This window comes from Polypterus senegalus, chromosome 3 (assembly GCF_016835505.1).
Source record: "Polypterus senegalus isolate Bchr_013 chromosome 3, ASM1683550v1, whole genome shotgun sequence".
Lineage (NCBI taxonomy): Eukaryota > Metazoa > Chordata > Cladistia > Polypteriformes > Polypteridae > Polypterus > Polypterus senegalus.
The window spans coordinates 183057847-183076059 of NC_053156.1; the positions used below are offsets into that span (position 1 = coordinate 183057847).

General features: G+C 36.5%; 1 protein-coding gene across 1 annotated transcript in view; it reads left to right on the plus strand.

Annotated features, from left to right (window-relative positions):
* galnt2 (UDP-N-acetyl-alpha-D-galactosamine:polypeptide N-acetylgalactosaminyltransferase 2) overlaps nucleotides 1–18213 on the plus strand; it is a 296051-nt gene that overhangs the window by 239444 nt on the left and 38394 nt on the right. Inside the window, exons 12-13 of the mRNA XM_039748294.1 lie at nucleotides 13354–13446; nucleotides 13527–13610. Of these exons, the coding sequence (XP_039604228.1) occupies nucleotides 13354–13446; nucleotides 13527–13610 (177 nt within the window). The remainder of the gene's footprint in view (nucleotides 1–13353; nucleotides 13447–13526; nucleotides 13611–18213) is intronic.

Consider the following 18213-nt stretch of genomic DNA (forward strand, 5'->3'; position numbering starts at 1 on the left):
AAGAGTGGCCAGGGTGTGAGGTGTCTGATATGGCATTCCAAACCTTAAAGTTCTTCTCCCCAGATTTCAGAGGGAGCAGTACAGTCTCATATGTTTTAATGTCCCCATAGACGCCGATGTTCACTTTGTCTGTGGTCTTATAAGGGGTCTTCTTTAACATGTCGCGGCGGGCTATGCAGAAGTTGCTACCAGAGTCCAGTATTGCAGAGAATTCCCGTCCACCCAACATAATAGAGACCTTAAAATTATTCTCTTTTAACTAATTGGGGAAAACTGGTGAGCTGCATACCTGGGCTAGACCAATAGCCATTGTTTGCACAGTTGGGAGGTAGCACTCCTGAGTCAGATGTCCCAGTTAATCACATCGAAAGCAGCTGCATTTAGTCCGCACTATGGTGTTCCCACTATGGCATCTGGCGACCCCCAAGGTCTATGCTGGCTGGATCGAAGTCAGGGTCAAGTCTGGGTAGCCCTGTTGTTTCCAAGTGGTTTGTGCAGCCTCTAGTCTGCGGGTCAGATCCAGTAGCAAGTTGACGTCGTTTTTTAGCATTTCATCACAAAAGTTTTTTTCTGTCCCTGACAGGACTGCATCAATAAGCGAGCTTCTCCACAATGAGCTTCAAAGTGTCTCCATCATTGGCCAGCTTTGAATCAGGTCCACTAAGCTGTGATATAGCGATTCCATGGCTCTAAGTAAATGGCCTGTTCTTTAAATAAATAATCACCGCACTCACGGCTTAAGGAGGAGGCGTGGTAGTGTGACCATAGGGGTTCTCGGGAACGATACTTGCGTGGGCAGTTTTGCACTGAAATGCACAGGTGTGTCCACTTCTGTGCCACATCCCCATTATAAATAGTTGGAGCACAAGTGCAGAGTGAAGAAGAGAGATGGACAGAGGTTAAGGGAAGAAGGCAGAAGGCACTGAGAGCCAGTGCAGGAGCAAGCGAGTGAGAGAGAGCGGCCTCGCTGGGTATGGCAGGCAGCTGGGAGGAGAGCGCCTGGAATGGGTGTTTGGCCAACACTCGGGAGTGGTTGAAAGAAGTGGTCACTCCAGCTGTGCATTTGAAGCAAAACAGGAAACACTCTGGGTCGTCCGCGGGAGCTATCTTCAGCAGCACATCCCTGGGCCTCATTTTGTTCTGCTGGTATCGGGATATCATATGCCTCTTGGGATTCCATTGGTGCAAGACCCCACTTCTGATACCATGTGATTCAGCCTTGTGTTTTGGAGTGTAAGACAATGACTCACGTGTCACATGGTACTGTGAGGTTTCTGAACTTTTTTAGGACCCCCTCCCAATGGGATGGCATGCTGAAGCTTGCCTGGCGCATCTGTGGAGGACTGCTTGTCCATTGCTGAGGCAAACACAGGTTCACAGCAGAGTGGCAGAGCACCGCGGAAACAACTACAAGCTGATCAACAACAACAACATTTATTTATATAGCACATTTTCATACAAACAGTAGCTCAAAGTGCTTTAAATATTAAAGAATAGAAAAATGAAAGACACAATTATAAAACAAAATAAATCAACATTAATTAACATCGAATAAGAGTAAGGTTCAATGGCCAGGGGGGACAGAAAATCAAGATTGTGTTATACACACCTGTTGCCAGTGGGTGATGCAAGAGACATTATAAATGCAGGGAACAGTATAACTTAGCCACTGACCTGGCCCTGACTATGCCTGTTTCCTGTGTCTGTGTATAGGAGAGTGGTAGCTCCCACTGCAATAAATAACCCTGGTGCTCCTGTTCTAGCTGAATAAAGCTGGTTTTGCTAAAGTAATGAGATTCAGCCTCTTGTTTTGGGGTGTAAGACAGTAAATCGCGTCACATGTGAGGAAGTGGATACCCTCCCATTAATAAAAGGGATTATTAAGGAGGTACTGAGTGATTTGTAAGTTGAAGAGGGAGAAGTACTCCTTAGATTAAATAGGCTGAAATCAAACAAATCACCAGGACAAGGTAATATTTACCCTCGACTTCTGCAGCAGGATAGAGTACATATATAAACATTTGATGCATATTTTTAGGATGTCACTGTGCAATGGGGAAATTACAAAGAACTGGAAAATGACAAATATCCTTTTTATATAAAAAAGGTGACTGGGCAGATCCAACTAACTATAGGCCAGTAAGCATAAAGTGGATCACGGGTAAATTAATGGAAGAAATTATTAAAGATAAGATTAAGCAACACATGGCAAGAACAAGAGTTTTACTGAACAGTTAGCATGAGTTCAGAAGAGGGAGGTCGTGTTTTACCAACATGCTGGAATTCAATGAGGAAGCAACAAAAGGAAATGATCAGATTGGAGCATATGATATTTATCTGGACTTTCAAAAAAACATTTGGTAAGGTATGTGAGAAAAGAGCAATAGAGAGCCAAAAATGGTTTGGTGTTTCACCCCATAATATTCTCAGTAGCAAGCAAATTATTATACATGTCTGAATAGTCACTTGAGACTGAGTCCAGTATGGGACTAACTTAACAAATGAAAAAGTGGCTGTCTTTAAAGACAGAGAGAAGGAAGAGTTGTGTCCTTGGAGCTGTAGGCGGAAGTGGGGTCAGGAGCAGGGTGGGAATTGGAACCGGAAGTAGATTCTGTTTCAGGAATTGGATTACAATTAGGCAGACATCCCTTATGAGGATTTGCAGAGGAAACAGAAAATGTGCTAGTGCACTCTGTTAACCCCTGATCTGGCATACCACATTTAGTCAAGCCCATTGACTGCCTCTCAAGCACATGTGTGTGTGACAGGTGTCAAATAGGAGGTTGGGCATCAAACTGAAAGAAATGGGAGTTCAGGGTGTACTGTGCAGATGAGTGCAGAACTGGCTCAGACACAGGAAGCAGAGGTTTATGGTGCGAGGAGCCCTATCAGAATTAACTAATGTTAACAGCGGTGTCCCTCAGGAGTCAGTGCTAAGGACACTGCTATATTTAATATATAGAAATGATTTGGATAGAGTAGAGTATAAGTAACAATATGGTTAAGTTTATGGATGATACCAAGCTAGGTGAATTGGCAGATAATCTATAATTCATTATAGAGGGACTTGGACAACATACAGGCTTGGGTTTGTGGCAGATGAAATTTAATCTAAGTAAGTGTAAGGTATAGTATTACATATAAGAAGTAAAAATGTTAGGTTTGAATGCACAATGGAAGGTCTGAAAATTGAAAGTACACCTTATGAGAAGAATTTAGGAGTTGGACTCAACACTGTCAACTGCCAGACAGAAATTTTTAAGAAAGCTAACAATGTTGTTAGGTTATAGAGCATGATTTGTAGAGTACAAGTCCAAGGAGGTTATGCTCAATATTTATAACGCACTGGTGAGGCCTCATTTGGAGTACTGTGTGTAGTTTTGGTCTCCAGGTTACAAAAAGGACATAGGAGCGCTAGAAAAGGTCCAGAGAAAAGCTACTAGGCTGACTCCAGTGCTAAAAAGTGCTGAGCCTTTTCAGTTTAAGCAAAAGAAGGTTAAGGCCAAGTTTATACTTCACATGACGCAATGCATGCTCCAGTTGTACTGTTTATACTTGCACGTGTAGTTTACGTAAATTTGGAAGATTCCACCAGGTGGCAGTGCGAGGTGTCATCACAGTATAAACAGGTTTGGCTTCACTGTTTTGTGAACCTGAAACACCCATTACATTCTGAGGATACCTTGCCAGAATATCTCTGAAAATGGTGGATGTTTAATGATTAAATTCATCGATCCAGGGATGTGCCGATTCCAGCTAGCATTGGGCATGAGGCAGAAACATGATGTGGCATCAGCTCATCACAAGGTGAATACAAGCACTCATATACACTAGCATCATTTTAGCATCATTAAATCCCCACATCTGCATATCTTTGGAAGGAAACCAGAGCACACTGTGGAAACCCACCAGAAAAACATTCAAACTCCAGGCAAGGAACACCAGTGACGTGACTCCCTGCAAGACAGCAGCACTGCCGCTATGCCACCATACTGCCCCCATATGTGTAAATATTAACAGTTTTCATTATTTAAATATAGTTAATGATTTATCTGTAAAATGTAACGTACATGCTTTAATGCATTGAATCATGACTTTGATATCAAGTATAAATCTAAGGATTCTAAATGTGTAGAGAGTTGGAATATCATAAATCAGAATATCAGGTATGTGAGACTTTTAAAATGTATGGTGTCATTACGTAGGGAATATGCGATACTTGAATATAAAACACCACGGATGCATTTGCATGTCGGTATTTTGCTTCACCACATCGAACCATTCATTAAACATTGAAGCATGCACATCGATCCCAGAGGATCCTCAGGGCGGCTTTCTGTCACATGTAGATAGTAAACAGAGACTCTGACGTCACATTCCAACTTTTATCACACTGCACCCCTTTTTGTTGGTACTGCAAATCGCGCACATGTGGTGTTCATTTCTGTTAAAGTACTCAGAGGATGGGTCAAATGCACGCTGGTAACGCATGGCAGCCATGATGCGTACACTTACGCATTCTGAGCATGAAGTATAACCAAGCCCTAAGAGGTAACATGATTGAAGTGTTTAAAATTATGAAGGGAATTATTACTTTGGACTGAGTCTGTTATTTCAAAATGAGTTCATCAAGATAATGGTGACACAATTGAAAAATTGTTGAAAGTAAATTTCGCAGAAACATTAAAAAGGTTTTCTTTATACAGAGAACCCCAGACACATCGAATATACTACCAAGTAGTGTGTTAGACAGTAAGACTTGGTAAGGACTTTTAAATCTATACTTGATGTTATTTTAGAAGGATTAAATGGATAGGAATGGTGAGCTTTGTTAGGCTGAATGGCCTGTTCATGTCTAGATTTTTCTACTCTTCTAATATAAATATAAAAAGCATATTAATTTTGACAGTTTGCATTTTCATGGGTGATTAAAAGTGGCTGTAACTAATGCAGGGCAGGGATGCTTCATGAGAATGTGTTCTTTATAGCAGCCTACTTGAAACAGGTAAATATCTTTTCCAGTGTCTACATTTTCAGTTGCAAAAATAGGCTATAAATAAAGTATGCTGTTAACATTTTTGGCCACCTTACCCTCCCAAGTAAAAATGGCTGGAGGATACCAGAGGAACAGCACAGTATCTTTGAGGTTAACTTTAGTGTTTGTATAGTTAAAACGGCTGGAGGATGCCAGACCGTAATTATAGACCATAATTTGTTACCTGTTCATTTTTTATTAACAAAATAAAATTCAGTAGTGTTATTTTTCAGTGACAATAAAAACGCTAAAATAAATAAAATTACGTCAAAAAATATACTTTAAGTAGTAAAATATGTAAAAAGTAAGAAAATGTGTTTCATAATTGCAAGTTCTCATATTGTTTCATTTCTTCTGTAATGTACTTATCTGAAACAAAGCTTAATTTAAAAAAAGTAGATTTACCTTCGCATCTCCTTGGTTTGGGACGTATGAAAAAATATTCGGTTAACGCAGAATCATTACGTTATTTTAAAATGTTTCCCTTTCTTAGCACAAGCACAGCTGAGAAGCTTGATGCATGTACTCCATAGCAGCGTTAAAAATAACGCATTTAATCACACTTTCAATTCCAAGCAAACGGGAACTTTTGTCAATGCATGATTTCCTGGTACATCCATTACACTACACTGATGCACACATCACAGCTACAAAAATGTTAGAGTTGGAATAAAGTGCGTTCCTACGACTGATCATTTCGACTACCCGAGCGAAGCCTTGATAAAAGCATGGTTTTGTGCACACTGAAAAGCAAGCAAAATTAGATGCATTACAGAAAGCGGACTTTGTGGCTCTTACTGGGGATCATTGGACTTCCGTGACCGTTAGTAATTCTAATTACATCTAATTACAAAATGTTCAATGATCACACTGTTTTAGCCTAATGTACAAAATAATTTTGCCTAATGTTACTCAGAGTTTAAAGATTAAGTTGGTCAAATTACCTTTTATGTTTCTGACTTATTTTTTTAAGAAGAAAAACTGCACTTTCTGTTGAAATTTTGGTTATTATTATTTAAAGACAATACTATTCTGAAAATGTACTTAAAGTACTTAAACTAAAAATAGCAGGCTGTAAGTACTTAAACTACCAGGGATGATATTTTTGTTTCTGTTTTGAATTCAAATGCAGTTTAAAAGCTTTTTTTTCAGAAATTAAAACAGCTTCAGTTTACAATATTCATGTCCATGTCTATTATTTGATTCTGTAAGCCCACTAAAACCCTTTTAAATTAAAAAAAAAAAAAAATTTGCGATTTGGGGCAAATTCGTGTAAATATGATTACATCTGATTAATCAAGATTAATTCTTACATAGCCTCTAATTAATTGGATTAATTTTTTTAATCGAGTTTCACCCCTAATATATATATATGTAGATATATATGTAGATTTGTATATATATGTGTATATACAGTATATATGTAGATATGTATATGTGTATATACAGTATGTATATATATGTGTGTGTGTGTATATATGCAGCATGTGTATATATATATATATATATATATATATATATATATATATATATATATATATATATATATATATATATATGTATATATATATATATATATATATATATATATATATATATATATATATATATATATATATATATATATATATATATATATATATATATATATATATATATATATATGTATATATATATATATATATATGTATATATATATATATATATATGTATATATATATATATATATATATATATATATATATATATATATATATATATATATGTGTATATATATATATATATATGTATGTATATATATGTATATATATATATATATATGTGTATATATATATATATATATATATATATATATATATATATATATATATATATATATATATATATATATATATATATATATATATATATATATATATATATATATATATATATATATATATATATATATATATATATATATATATATATATATATATATATATATATATATATATATATATATATATATATATATATATATGTATATATATATATATATATATATATATATATATATATATATATATGCCAGCAAAAGCATGACAATGACAAAACAATTAAATTGTCAATCATGTTACGCTATTATTAAAATGTTTCCTTTTCTTTTTACTTCTCCGCTGCCAATCACAGGTATTTCGCTATATATATATATATATAGATATATATATAAATAGATAGATATGACAACAGCACTCATATCAATGACAAAACAATTACATTAACAATCATCTTACGTTATTTTTTAAAATGTTTGCTTTTCTTTTTTCATAACTTCTTTAACACACTACTTCTCCGCTGCGAAGCACGGGTATTCTGCTAGTACAAAATATAAAGTAAAATACATAATACAAATTAACCTGCACTTTACCTTTATAAAGAATCATGGCTGGTGTGAGTTTCTAAACTCATGTGGGATTCCACCCAACGGGACAACACGCGAAGAGCGCCCCAAAGCAATCAGTCTCCCAGCCGTAGAAGTTCGCCGTATAAGCGCATCCAAAAAGATCGCAGACATGCTATAAGCGCCTGTCGTCAATGGGTCATACGGGGAACATCCCGGTACAATAAATAACAGCGCTGTTGCTGTTTCAAGCTGAATAAAGCTGGTGTTAAAGTACTGAGACTCCGCTTCGTGTTTTGGGGAGCAAGATGGGGACTCGCACTTCACAGCGCACACACACAGTCACAATTCTGTAGTAAACAGATTTTGACTATATGAGTGAGGCACACAGACTCAGACGGAGAATAGGAGACGATTGCCAGAGAGAGAGAGAGACGCGATGGGCGGGCGAGCGAGATGGATAAGGAGAGAGAGAGAGAGAGAGACGCGCTGGACGAGCAAGCGAGCGAGATAAGGAGAGAGAGAGAGAGAGAGAGACGCGCTGGTCGAGCGAGATAAGGAGAGACAGAGAGAGACGTGCTGGGCGAGCGAGCGAGATAAGGAGACAGAAGAACCATCAGCTCAGTTGTGATCACATAACGCTCAGCAGACAAAGTGTACCCATACTACTCGTATTGCAAGACATCGCCGCTTATCAAGTCAAAATTTATTAAAATTTTGCTCGTCTTGCAAAACACTCGTAAACCAAGTTACTCGTAAACCGAGGTTCCACTGTATATTAATAGCATATCAGCTAGATAGTCATAAGTTTGTCCGTTACGGGAGATGGACGTCTGAAGCGGAACTCGGTTAGCAGCGGTGTAATTTTTTCTCTTATTTTTTATCACCCCGAGGTATCCTGTATTTACTCAAATCAAGGGGGTTCTGTTACAGCATATGCAAGCATATATAAACATGAGCGTCAGGAAAGGGGCACAGAAATAAACAAAAAGAAAGCTAAAGCTTCATCTAAACCTAGACACGCATCAAGTCTAATCTCAAGGTGTGACCTTTCAGAGGCTGACCTGGAACAGACAGGCAAAAGCACAGATTTCCCAGGACCTGGTGCTGCTACATCGTCTCCAGCCGAGAGTAAAAGTGGTAGCGAATGTGCTAGTGAGTGAGGTCATGATAGCTCGTCAATTCCAGAAGATTCATTGAAACTGAAAATGGACTTGCCTTCCACATTGTCATCTACTCTTTGTGAGCCGGGAACATCGACTTTAACTGGTCTTGCCTCTTCACCCGCGCAGTAGGGAGAAGACCGAAATGATCTGTCCAAACTGAAGGTAATAATTGCCACAATGGCCACCGCTCAAGACATAAAGGAGCTCAAGAATGATTTAAAGAAAGATTTAAAGGAAGAAATAAAAGATATAAGGAAGGAAATAAAGGACATACACTAAGACAAACGAGAAGCTGCTTCAGGATATTAAAGACCAGGAACAAATATAGGAAAATGCATCTAAGTTTGAGAAGAAACTTAAAGTACTTGGCGCTCAGTTCGAAGACGTTAAGCAAACGTTTACGACTCAAATTGAAATAGCTGAAGAACTGGCATCTATCTCTAATGGAAAAGGAACAGCTGCAAATTTCAAATGCAAAGTACTCGGAGACAGACTTGCTGCACTGTAAAATGGATGTAGAAGGAATAACGTTAGAGTCGAAGGTCTCACTGAGAATCGTGAAAGTCCAAACCCAGTGAAATTCGTAGCTGAACTATTCTCGAAAATAATTGGAGAGGACTTCAAATCAGACACAACAGTTTGCTGCATACGGTGATCAAATGCCTCTAAACCTAGGACTCTTATCGTGCGTTTCGAAAAATTACAATCTAAATTACATATATTGTTACTTCTCAGACAGGTGCGAGATAAAGTGGATTATCAGAGAAGGGCTTGAACAAAAAATGTCTCTATATGCAGATGATATGGTACTGTATATACAAGATCCACGAACTATAAATTTAAGTATATGGTCTAGGCAGTGTTTATTAAAAACACACTGGAAAGCATGTTCTAATGGAAAGATATGATGTTTGTGTGCTTACACCAGGCAGTCATATGTGCAGGAATTTATTTACCATAATAGTAAATGATCCAGCAGTACTGGTTAAAATCAATGACACCGTCCCCTTAAGTCATTCAGAGACAAGTAAGGGCTAGAATTTCTTTGATTAATATAGCAAAAATATATATATTTTTTTTTTGCTGCAGATGCTGGTTCGGCTAATAAGCAGAGAAGAAATGAGTGTTTTTCAAGATGAATAGGTTTATAGGATGTATAAAAATGTAAAAGTATATACTAATATGGTGTTATAAGTATTATTGTCTAAGCTTTAAGCTCCGATAAATTCTTCCGATTGTGTGTGCTTGTAAGAATGTATGAAATAAGTGCTTGGGGCCTTTAGTCAACATTTTCTTGTGTTTATCTATGAGTATCTTAACTGACAGTTAACAAGATCATTGGAAATTGTCAGTTGTCCAGTTTCAGCTGATGTGACTATTGCTAATTTTTGCGGATTAGCCAACATGGCACTGTGTAAAATTGGAAGCATCTTCTTTGACATCATTGTCACACTGGCCTCCTGCAATAGATTGCCAAAGAGGAAAAGAGCAGAACTATGGTGTGCACTTTAAAGGAACATCTTAGCTAGATTAAGAAACAAAGTCTCTATGTATATGGGCATCTTCATTGGCTTAAAGGACTGTGAACTCTGTAACTGTTCAAGCCAGACTATCTGATGCTAAGCTTGCTGTATGTACATTAACTTGAACCATTCAGGTTGAATGTTTTCTTCTATTTAAACTCTTACTGTATAATATGCCTGGTGGTCTCTGCAAATAAACATGAATTTTGATTAAAATAAGGTTTGTTTGTTATCTCATTGAAGTCAGCTTGCATTTGCTGACTGTAGTAGTCACATGGCGACTGGAGGTTCTATAGAATAAGAGATTGAGGTACTAACTAGAGTTCTGCAGGATTCACTAAGCCAGATCAGTTTAAAGAGGTCAGTAGGTTCTGTAGGATGAGAGGTTAGGATATTAATCAAGGTTTTTCAAGGAGGGGTGAGGGGTTCATGCGTTGATAGTGCATTGCTGCACCTACAACACAACGAACCACCTGGTCTTGGACCTAAGTGCAGTGGGTGACACTTCAGCACCATACTGAAACAGCATGAGGATTTTATGGCGGCTGGAGTGCCAATCCTGTCACCAACCCCCAAGTTTTCCCTATAAGTTGGACGACCTGCTTGTAGGACTGGATGCAGACTAACAGGACAAAGCAATTGCAGGTTAAGGGACTTGCTCAAGGGCCTAACAGAGTAGAGTACAGTAGTAAATTACTCTATGCTTGTTTAGTTTCAATAGTTGCAGTTGTGGTTAAATGGAAGAAAACTGTGAACTGTGGTTGTAGCATCAAGATGGTTTGCCATTGCTAAGATATTCAGGTTGGTAAACTGGGAACAGACTCTGATCTGTGGTCCTAGCAGCAAGATAGCCTAGTACGTTTTTACAAATTCAAGAAGAAAGTAAGGTTAACACTAGAATTACCAGAGCCTCTGAAAAAACTCGTAGATCTGTCCAACCTTGAAACGCTTCACACCTCTCCGTCACGTCTTTTGTCTTCTAAATTTGTGGCTAAGCAGCAAGCAGCCTACTATCACATCCCGCACCGGCGCACAGTTTTCTCAGCTCAAGTCTGTTTACCTGTGTGTCAGTTGTTTGGAGTTGTATAGAGTGAGAAGTCAAGCCAAATGACACCTTTTATAAATACTATATCGTTATTTGAAACGCTTGCATTTCATGTACACACATTGTTAAAAAAGAAACCTTTTTTTTTAATGTTTTAGTCATAATTGACAAGTGGACATTTTCACAATCAAACATGCATTCAATATGGCTTTAGAAGGTGGCTTGTAATATAATGTGCGCAGGTAGGATTCTTCTCAAAGCTACCTGTTCATCGTTTCTTCGTCATCTCTCTTACCCTTCTCCCCTAATTGCTTAGTTTGGCCAGGCAGCCAGCTCTATGAAGAGCAGTGGTTGTTTCAAACTTCTTCGGTTTAGAAATTACAGAGCCCACTGTGCTCTTAGAATCCTTCAGTCATACAGAAATTATTGGTAGCATTTCCCAGATCTGTGCCTCGACACAACCTTGCATATAAACTCTGTAGGCAATTCCTTCAACATCATTACTTTTTTTTTTTTTTCTTCTTTTTTTTGCGCTAAAATGTGGGACCTTCTATTCACAGTTGTATCCCTTAACTATTCTTGTGCAGTGAATTTAATTGACTTTTGGTGGACTCCATATATCTCAACGAAGGATGGGATGCACCGGAGCAAACTTTCAATTGCCATAGCATAGGGTCTGAATACTTGTGTCAGTGTGATATTTCAGTATTTTATTTTTAATAAATTTGCAAAGGTTTATAAAATGTTTTTATTACTTTGTCGTTCTGGGGTACTGAGTAATGTTTGAGGGAATCAATTTAAATTATTTTAACGTAATGCTGCAACATATTGTGCTAAAAGTAAAAGGGTCTGAATACTTTCTTAAGACACTATTTTAAAAAGGGAATTTAAAGTATTGAACAGATTAATCATTCAAGAAAGTATTGTATTTACATTTTAAACCAGAAACAAGCATAGATATGAATTAAATTCTGATAATATTCCAAACAAAATGACACCTTTTTATTGGCTAACTAAATAAAAGGTGTCCTTTTGCTTGGCTTTTCTCTACATTCATAATGGCTAACACGGTACAACACTCTAGTACTACAGATAATATTCCAAGTAAGACCATAAAAAATGTTTACTATTGATTCAGTGTTTTTTTACTTTTGTTAAATCCTACAGATTCTTAGTATTGTTGATGCTAAATTCTTAAATTTATAAGGCTGCCATGTAGAATGGCAATGCTAGTTTTGTGTTATGTGAGATCAAATTTACCTGTCTACATGCTTTGTGCTGTGCGCTAATAGGAATTAATGTGCAGTATAATAAATTCCCTAAGTACCATTATCTGTACCGCTGCACAAGGCAACTACTGAAGAAAACTCAGAAGAGTAAGAAAATAGGAATGTCTTAATAACAGTAATTGAAACCGTTTGTTATAGTAATTAAAAATCATGAGTGATCTCCCCTACACTTTCTCGTATACTCAGATATGGGGATGAATATTTGAGGAGTAAACCGCAAGATATTTTTATATTATGTACATTAAAGAACCATTAACGAAAAATCAAATTAATAATATATAGAACAATTATTATAAAAGTAAATTTAAATAAATCGGACTCTGCAGCTGCATGAATAAAAGGTAATGTACCATTTCTGGGTAACGGAAATAGCTCAAATGTTGTTAGAAATCTATGTTTTGTACCTAATACTTATATGTAAAATTTGGTTGACCTAAGTGAAAGCGTACTCAAGTTATCGTGGTTACATATACACACAAACACACAGACATAATTCCAAAAATAGTATTTTCAGACTCGGAATATCTAAGATGTCGAGATTCAACAAAATATCGAAATGGAATTTTTTGGAGGATTCCAATACTTTCCCTTTTCTTCGTATACGAGAAAGTCAGGGTGGTCTAAAGTGTTGAAATTTTGAAGAATCTTTGGTCGATTACAATACTTTCCCTATACTTCCATATACGAGAAAGTAACAATCAGTATCTGTAGCCTTTGTGACATTTCCATGGGAATGTATTTTTATTTCTAAAGGTAAACCTCAGGAACACAACTGATTTGCTACAGTTTACAATAGTTTTGTAGTCTTTTTAAATCAATATCTTTCTTTCCTTCCTTCAATCCCTCCCTCTTCAACATTTAAATATGTAGTATCATGACAATATAGATTTCTTTTTCTTTTCTTTCCCAAAGAAATACACGAAGGGCAGCTGAAGTTTGGATGGATGAATTCAAAAATTTTTACTATGCAGCTGTCCCATCAGCACGAAATGTTCCTTATGGCAAGTAAGTATTAAGTCATTTCACATGAATTTGTTTGACATGGTAGTTTAGAGAGAATTATATTTTAAATCTTTGTATTTCAGTATTCAAAGTAGGCTAGAAATGAAGAAGAGGCTTGGCTGCAAACCATTTAAATGGTATCTCGAAAATGTCTATCCTGAACTCAGGTGAGTTTTGAGAGTTTTGTTAAAGTAAATGTTTAACTTGTGTGTGTCCATGAATTTTAGTAGTATTGAATGGGCAGCTTTGTTGTACATTGGACTGTTTGGTCATTGCTTTTGTGTGGATTTTATATGTTCTTTCTTGGTTCACTTGAGGCTCTTCCAGGGAGCTTTAATTTCTTTCATAATGGACTTGTCATACTTTCCAGAGTTAGTTCTTATGTTGCTACCAGGAAAATCACCAACTCCAATGGACAGGTTTCAATGGGCTCTATTTTTATTAATCAGTTTCAAACTACTTTGTTTCTTGACTGTTTAAACTAATCTGCGTCTTTATATATAGTTATTATATAATTAGTAACTGATCAAGTTTGTATTTGCATTTTACCTTAGAATTTGTCCCAGCACTCTGCCCCATCACTCAGTGAAGAGCTCTATATAGAAATAAACTGAATTATTTTAATTTGAATGTTCCCATTGACCCTTCAGTCTATAAGCAAGTCATGAGAATAGATGAAGGGGAAAATTATATTCATTATTTTTTCCTATTTCTGCTACCTTTTGACATTGGCATTGTGTCGCGCACTGCTGGTACCTTGTTGATTATTTAGTTCATTTCATTGTTTACATGTTGTTAATTCTAGCAATGCGAGGTACTACTTTTCAGTGGGGCAGTTGTTCCCTAGGGGAATTTGTAAACTTCTATTTGGACAATTCTTTTTTTTAATTCCACCAGCACATTATTATACATTGACTTTTTAACAACAATTTAATAACGATTTTATAAAGTGACTGCCAATTTTCAGAATGCTTCCCATACTTCAAATAAGACCGTTCCAAACAGAAACACTGGGTAGCAAACCATGGATCAGTTTAAATGAATCTTTCGGCATTTTTCATGCTAAATTTGTAATTTGTATGTAATCAGACTTTCTCTATCATGCAAGATTTTTCAGTGACACACATTTAATATTTACAAGAAGTATCTGTTACACTATATACAGTGGTGCTTGAAAGTTTGTGAACGCTTTAGAATTTTCTATATTTCTGCATAAATATAACCTGAAACATCATCAGATTTTCATTGAAGTCCTAAAATAATAGATAGATAATTCTCTAGATAAAGAGAAACCAGTAAAACAAATGAGATAAAAATATTATACTTGGTCATTTATTTATTCAGGAAAATGATCGAATATTACATATTTGTGAGTGGCAAAGGGATGTGAACTTTTGCTTTCAGCATCTGGTGTGACATCCCCCCCATCCCCCCATTTGCAGCAATAACTGAAAATAAACGTTTCCGGTAACTTTTGATCATTCTTGCACACCCAGCTTCAACTCTGAGATGTTGATGGTTTTCCTCACATTAACTGCTTGCTTCAAGTCCTTCCACAACATTTCGATTGGATTAAAGTCAGGACTTTGACTTGGCCATTCCAAACCATTAACTTTATTCTTCTTTTACCATTCTTTGGTAGAACAACTTGTGTGTTTAGGGTCATTGTCTTGCTGCTTGACCCACCTTCTCTTGAGATTCAGTTCATGGACAGATATCCTGACAGTTTCCTTTAGAATTCTCTGATATAACTCAGAATTTATTGTTCCATCAATGAAGGCAAGCCTTCCTGGCTTAGATCCAACAAAACAGGCCCAAACCATGATACTACCACCACCATGTTTCACATTCTCCAAACATAACACTTTTCAATTAAACCAAAAAGTTCTATTTTGGTCTCATCCGTTCACAAAACATTTATCCAATAGCCTTCTGGTTTGTCCACGTGATCTTTAGCAAACTGCAGACGACCAGCATTTTTTTTTTTTTGGAGAGCAGTCTCTTTCTCCTTGCAACCCTGCCTTTGCACATCATTGTTGTTCAGTGTTCTCCTGATGATGGATTCATGAACATGAACATTAGCCAATTTGAGGGAGGCCTTCAGTTGCTTAGAAGTTACCCAGGGGTCCTTTGTAACCTCACCGACTATTATACGCCTTGCTCTTGGAGTGATCTTTAGTGGTCGACCACTCCTGGGGAGGGTAACAATGGTCTTGAATTTTCTCCATTTGTACACAATCTGTCTGACTGTGGATTGGTGGAGTCCAAACTCTTTAGAGATGGTTTTGTAACCTTTTCCAGCCTGATGAGCATCAACAACTCTTTTTCTGAGGTCCTCTGAAATCTCCTTTGTTCGTGCCATGATACACTTCCACAAAAATGTGTTGTGAAGACCAGACTTTGATAGATCCCTGTTCTTTAAATAACACAGGGTGCCTACTCACACCTGATTGTCATCCCATTGATTGAAAACACCTGACTCTCTAATTTCACCTTCAAACTAACTGCTAATCCTAGAGGGTCACATACTTTTGCCACTCACAAATATGCAATATTTGATCATTTTCCTCAATAACTAAATGACCAAGTATAATATTTTTGTCTCATTTGTTTAACTGGTTTATCTTTATCTACTTTTAGGACTTGAGTGAAAATCTGATGATGTTTTAGGTCATATTTATACAGAAATACAGAAAATTCTAAAGGGTTAACAAACTTTCAAGCACAACTATATACATGCTAGGAGCATCTAACCTAAAAAGTATAACTGTACAATTTTCTGCTGTACTTGGCCTCAGAAATATCACTCTTAAGGGTCCAGCAGTAGTCAGAAAGCATATTGGGTCTCCACTTTCCATGGTATGTTGCTGCTGACCTCTCTAAGAGTTCCTGAGAAAAAGTCTGGAAAGTTATGTTCATAAATGACAATAAAAGCATTTTAATCCTGAATTTAACTTTAAAAATACTTGTACACCTTTATAGTGGTTTATATACTAAGTATATAGCCTAAAAACACATAACTCGAAAAAATTGAAATATTTTTATAAAATCAGAATGAAAAAAATAAAACACCACTAAGGTTTTCTGTGACAAAATCCTTGTTGGCCAGAGTTATCAAAGCACTCCATAGTTATTTATATTAAAAAGACCATTGGCTATAACTGTTTGATCCTTCTTTTTTCATAGTTTCCCTTACTCTGTTGGGTTTGTCACAAAACTTTCTTGACTACAAATATTTACAATGGGTATCTTCACGGTGTCACTGTATTATATGAAAGTTATGTAACATTTAAATAACTGCAGTGACCTCTGACACGGAAATGAACATAGTACTTCCAGGACCTTGGGAGTTTTATCTCCCAGGTTTATTAATTCCCCAAACTGCTGCTTTTTATTTTTACATTAAGTGGAAATATCAAAGTCCTGTGATTTCCCATGCCTGCTGAGAACAACCTGAGCAATATCTTCTTACCTTAACCGGAGTTGTTTAGTGGTTTGTCAGAACCTATTTGAAGCTGCCTGAAAGAGATTCACCATAGCATAATTTGTACCCATGCAAAATCAAAATCTTTTGCTTTGGTTGCTGTAGGTATTGTGTTGTCTTTGCACAAATTACCTTGCTGATTTCCTTACAACTGGTGTCAATCTACCATGATAAAAGTATTAAACTCTTGCAAATAAATGCTAACTCAGCAATGTGAGCAGACCTTATTATTTAAAAACCTTAAATAAATCAGATTCCTCAAAACTTAATTATTAAGAATGAGCCAAAATGACAGATTATCAGAATAGCCATTTGTAGACTTGTATTTCTTTGACAATAACAGTGTACAATTGGCAAAAGAACTACCGTAGATCCCGTTATATAAGCCGAGAATTTTGTCCTAGATTTTTGGCTTGGAGTTTGGGGGTCGGTTTATACAACGAGTATCGTTTCAGATTCAAGATTTCCAGCGCAATGCCGGTTTTGCTGATGAATCTGGAAGTAAATAATGGCGAAACCACAGAGCCATCTTTCAGATGAAGAAGTAACTTTGCATGCGGTACCTTTAAATTAAATAAAGAATTTATTCAAAAAAGTGTTTTAGTTGTTGATTTTATTAATAAAATTTATAATAAATTATCGGGAAGTTTAAAATGAAATTTTTTGTTTTGATTTACTGATCAACTTCTTGCGTTCACGAAGCGGATGCGGTCCGCGTGTATCCGCTTGCGCAATTGTAAACAAACAACCGAGAGCGTTAGTAGCATCAGTCGGAGCCCAGATACATGTGTTTGTGGATGTAATTTCCGTCATTGCAGTGATTTACCTATATATATATATATATATATATATATATATAAAATTCATTAAGACCATCCAAGCAAGACACATAATTGCTAAGGAAGGAAGAAGGTAAAAGTAGCGATCACAATCGAAACGAAGATGGACATTGTGTGGAAATATCTTTTCCCTTACTGCAGCCCAAAGATGTCAAAATAAAGGGTGAGTACAGTATGAAATTGTTTCTAGAATAGAATGCCTTTTATTGTTACTATACGCATCTACAATGAGATTAAAAGCAGCTCCTTCAGTGCAGCAAAAAGTTCTGTATAGGGCTTGTATAGTTGTTTTTTAGCTTTAGCATAACACGGATCTGCGCCCCGCTTCTGCTTTCTTTCCCTCCTCCGTCTGTGTTGTCTCCTAGACCCGACAACAATCCACGGAGAGCTCGCTAGTCTCGCTATGTTGTCTGGGATGTTGTGCGTGTGATGAAAAACACTCGAAAC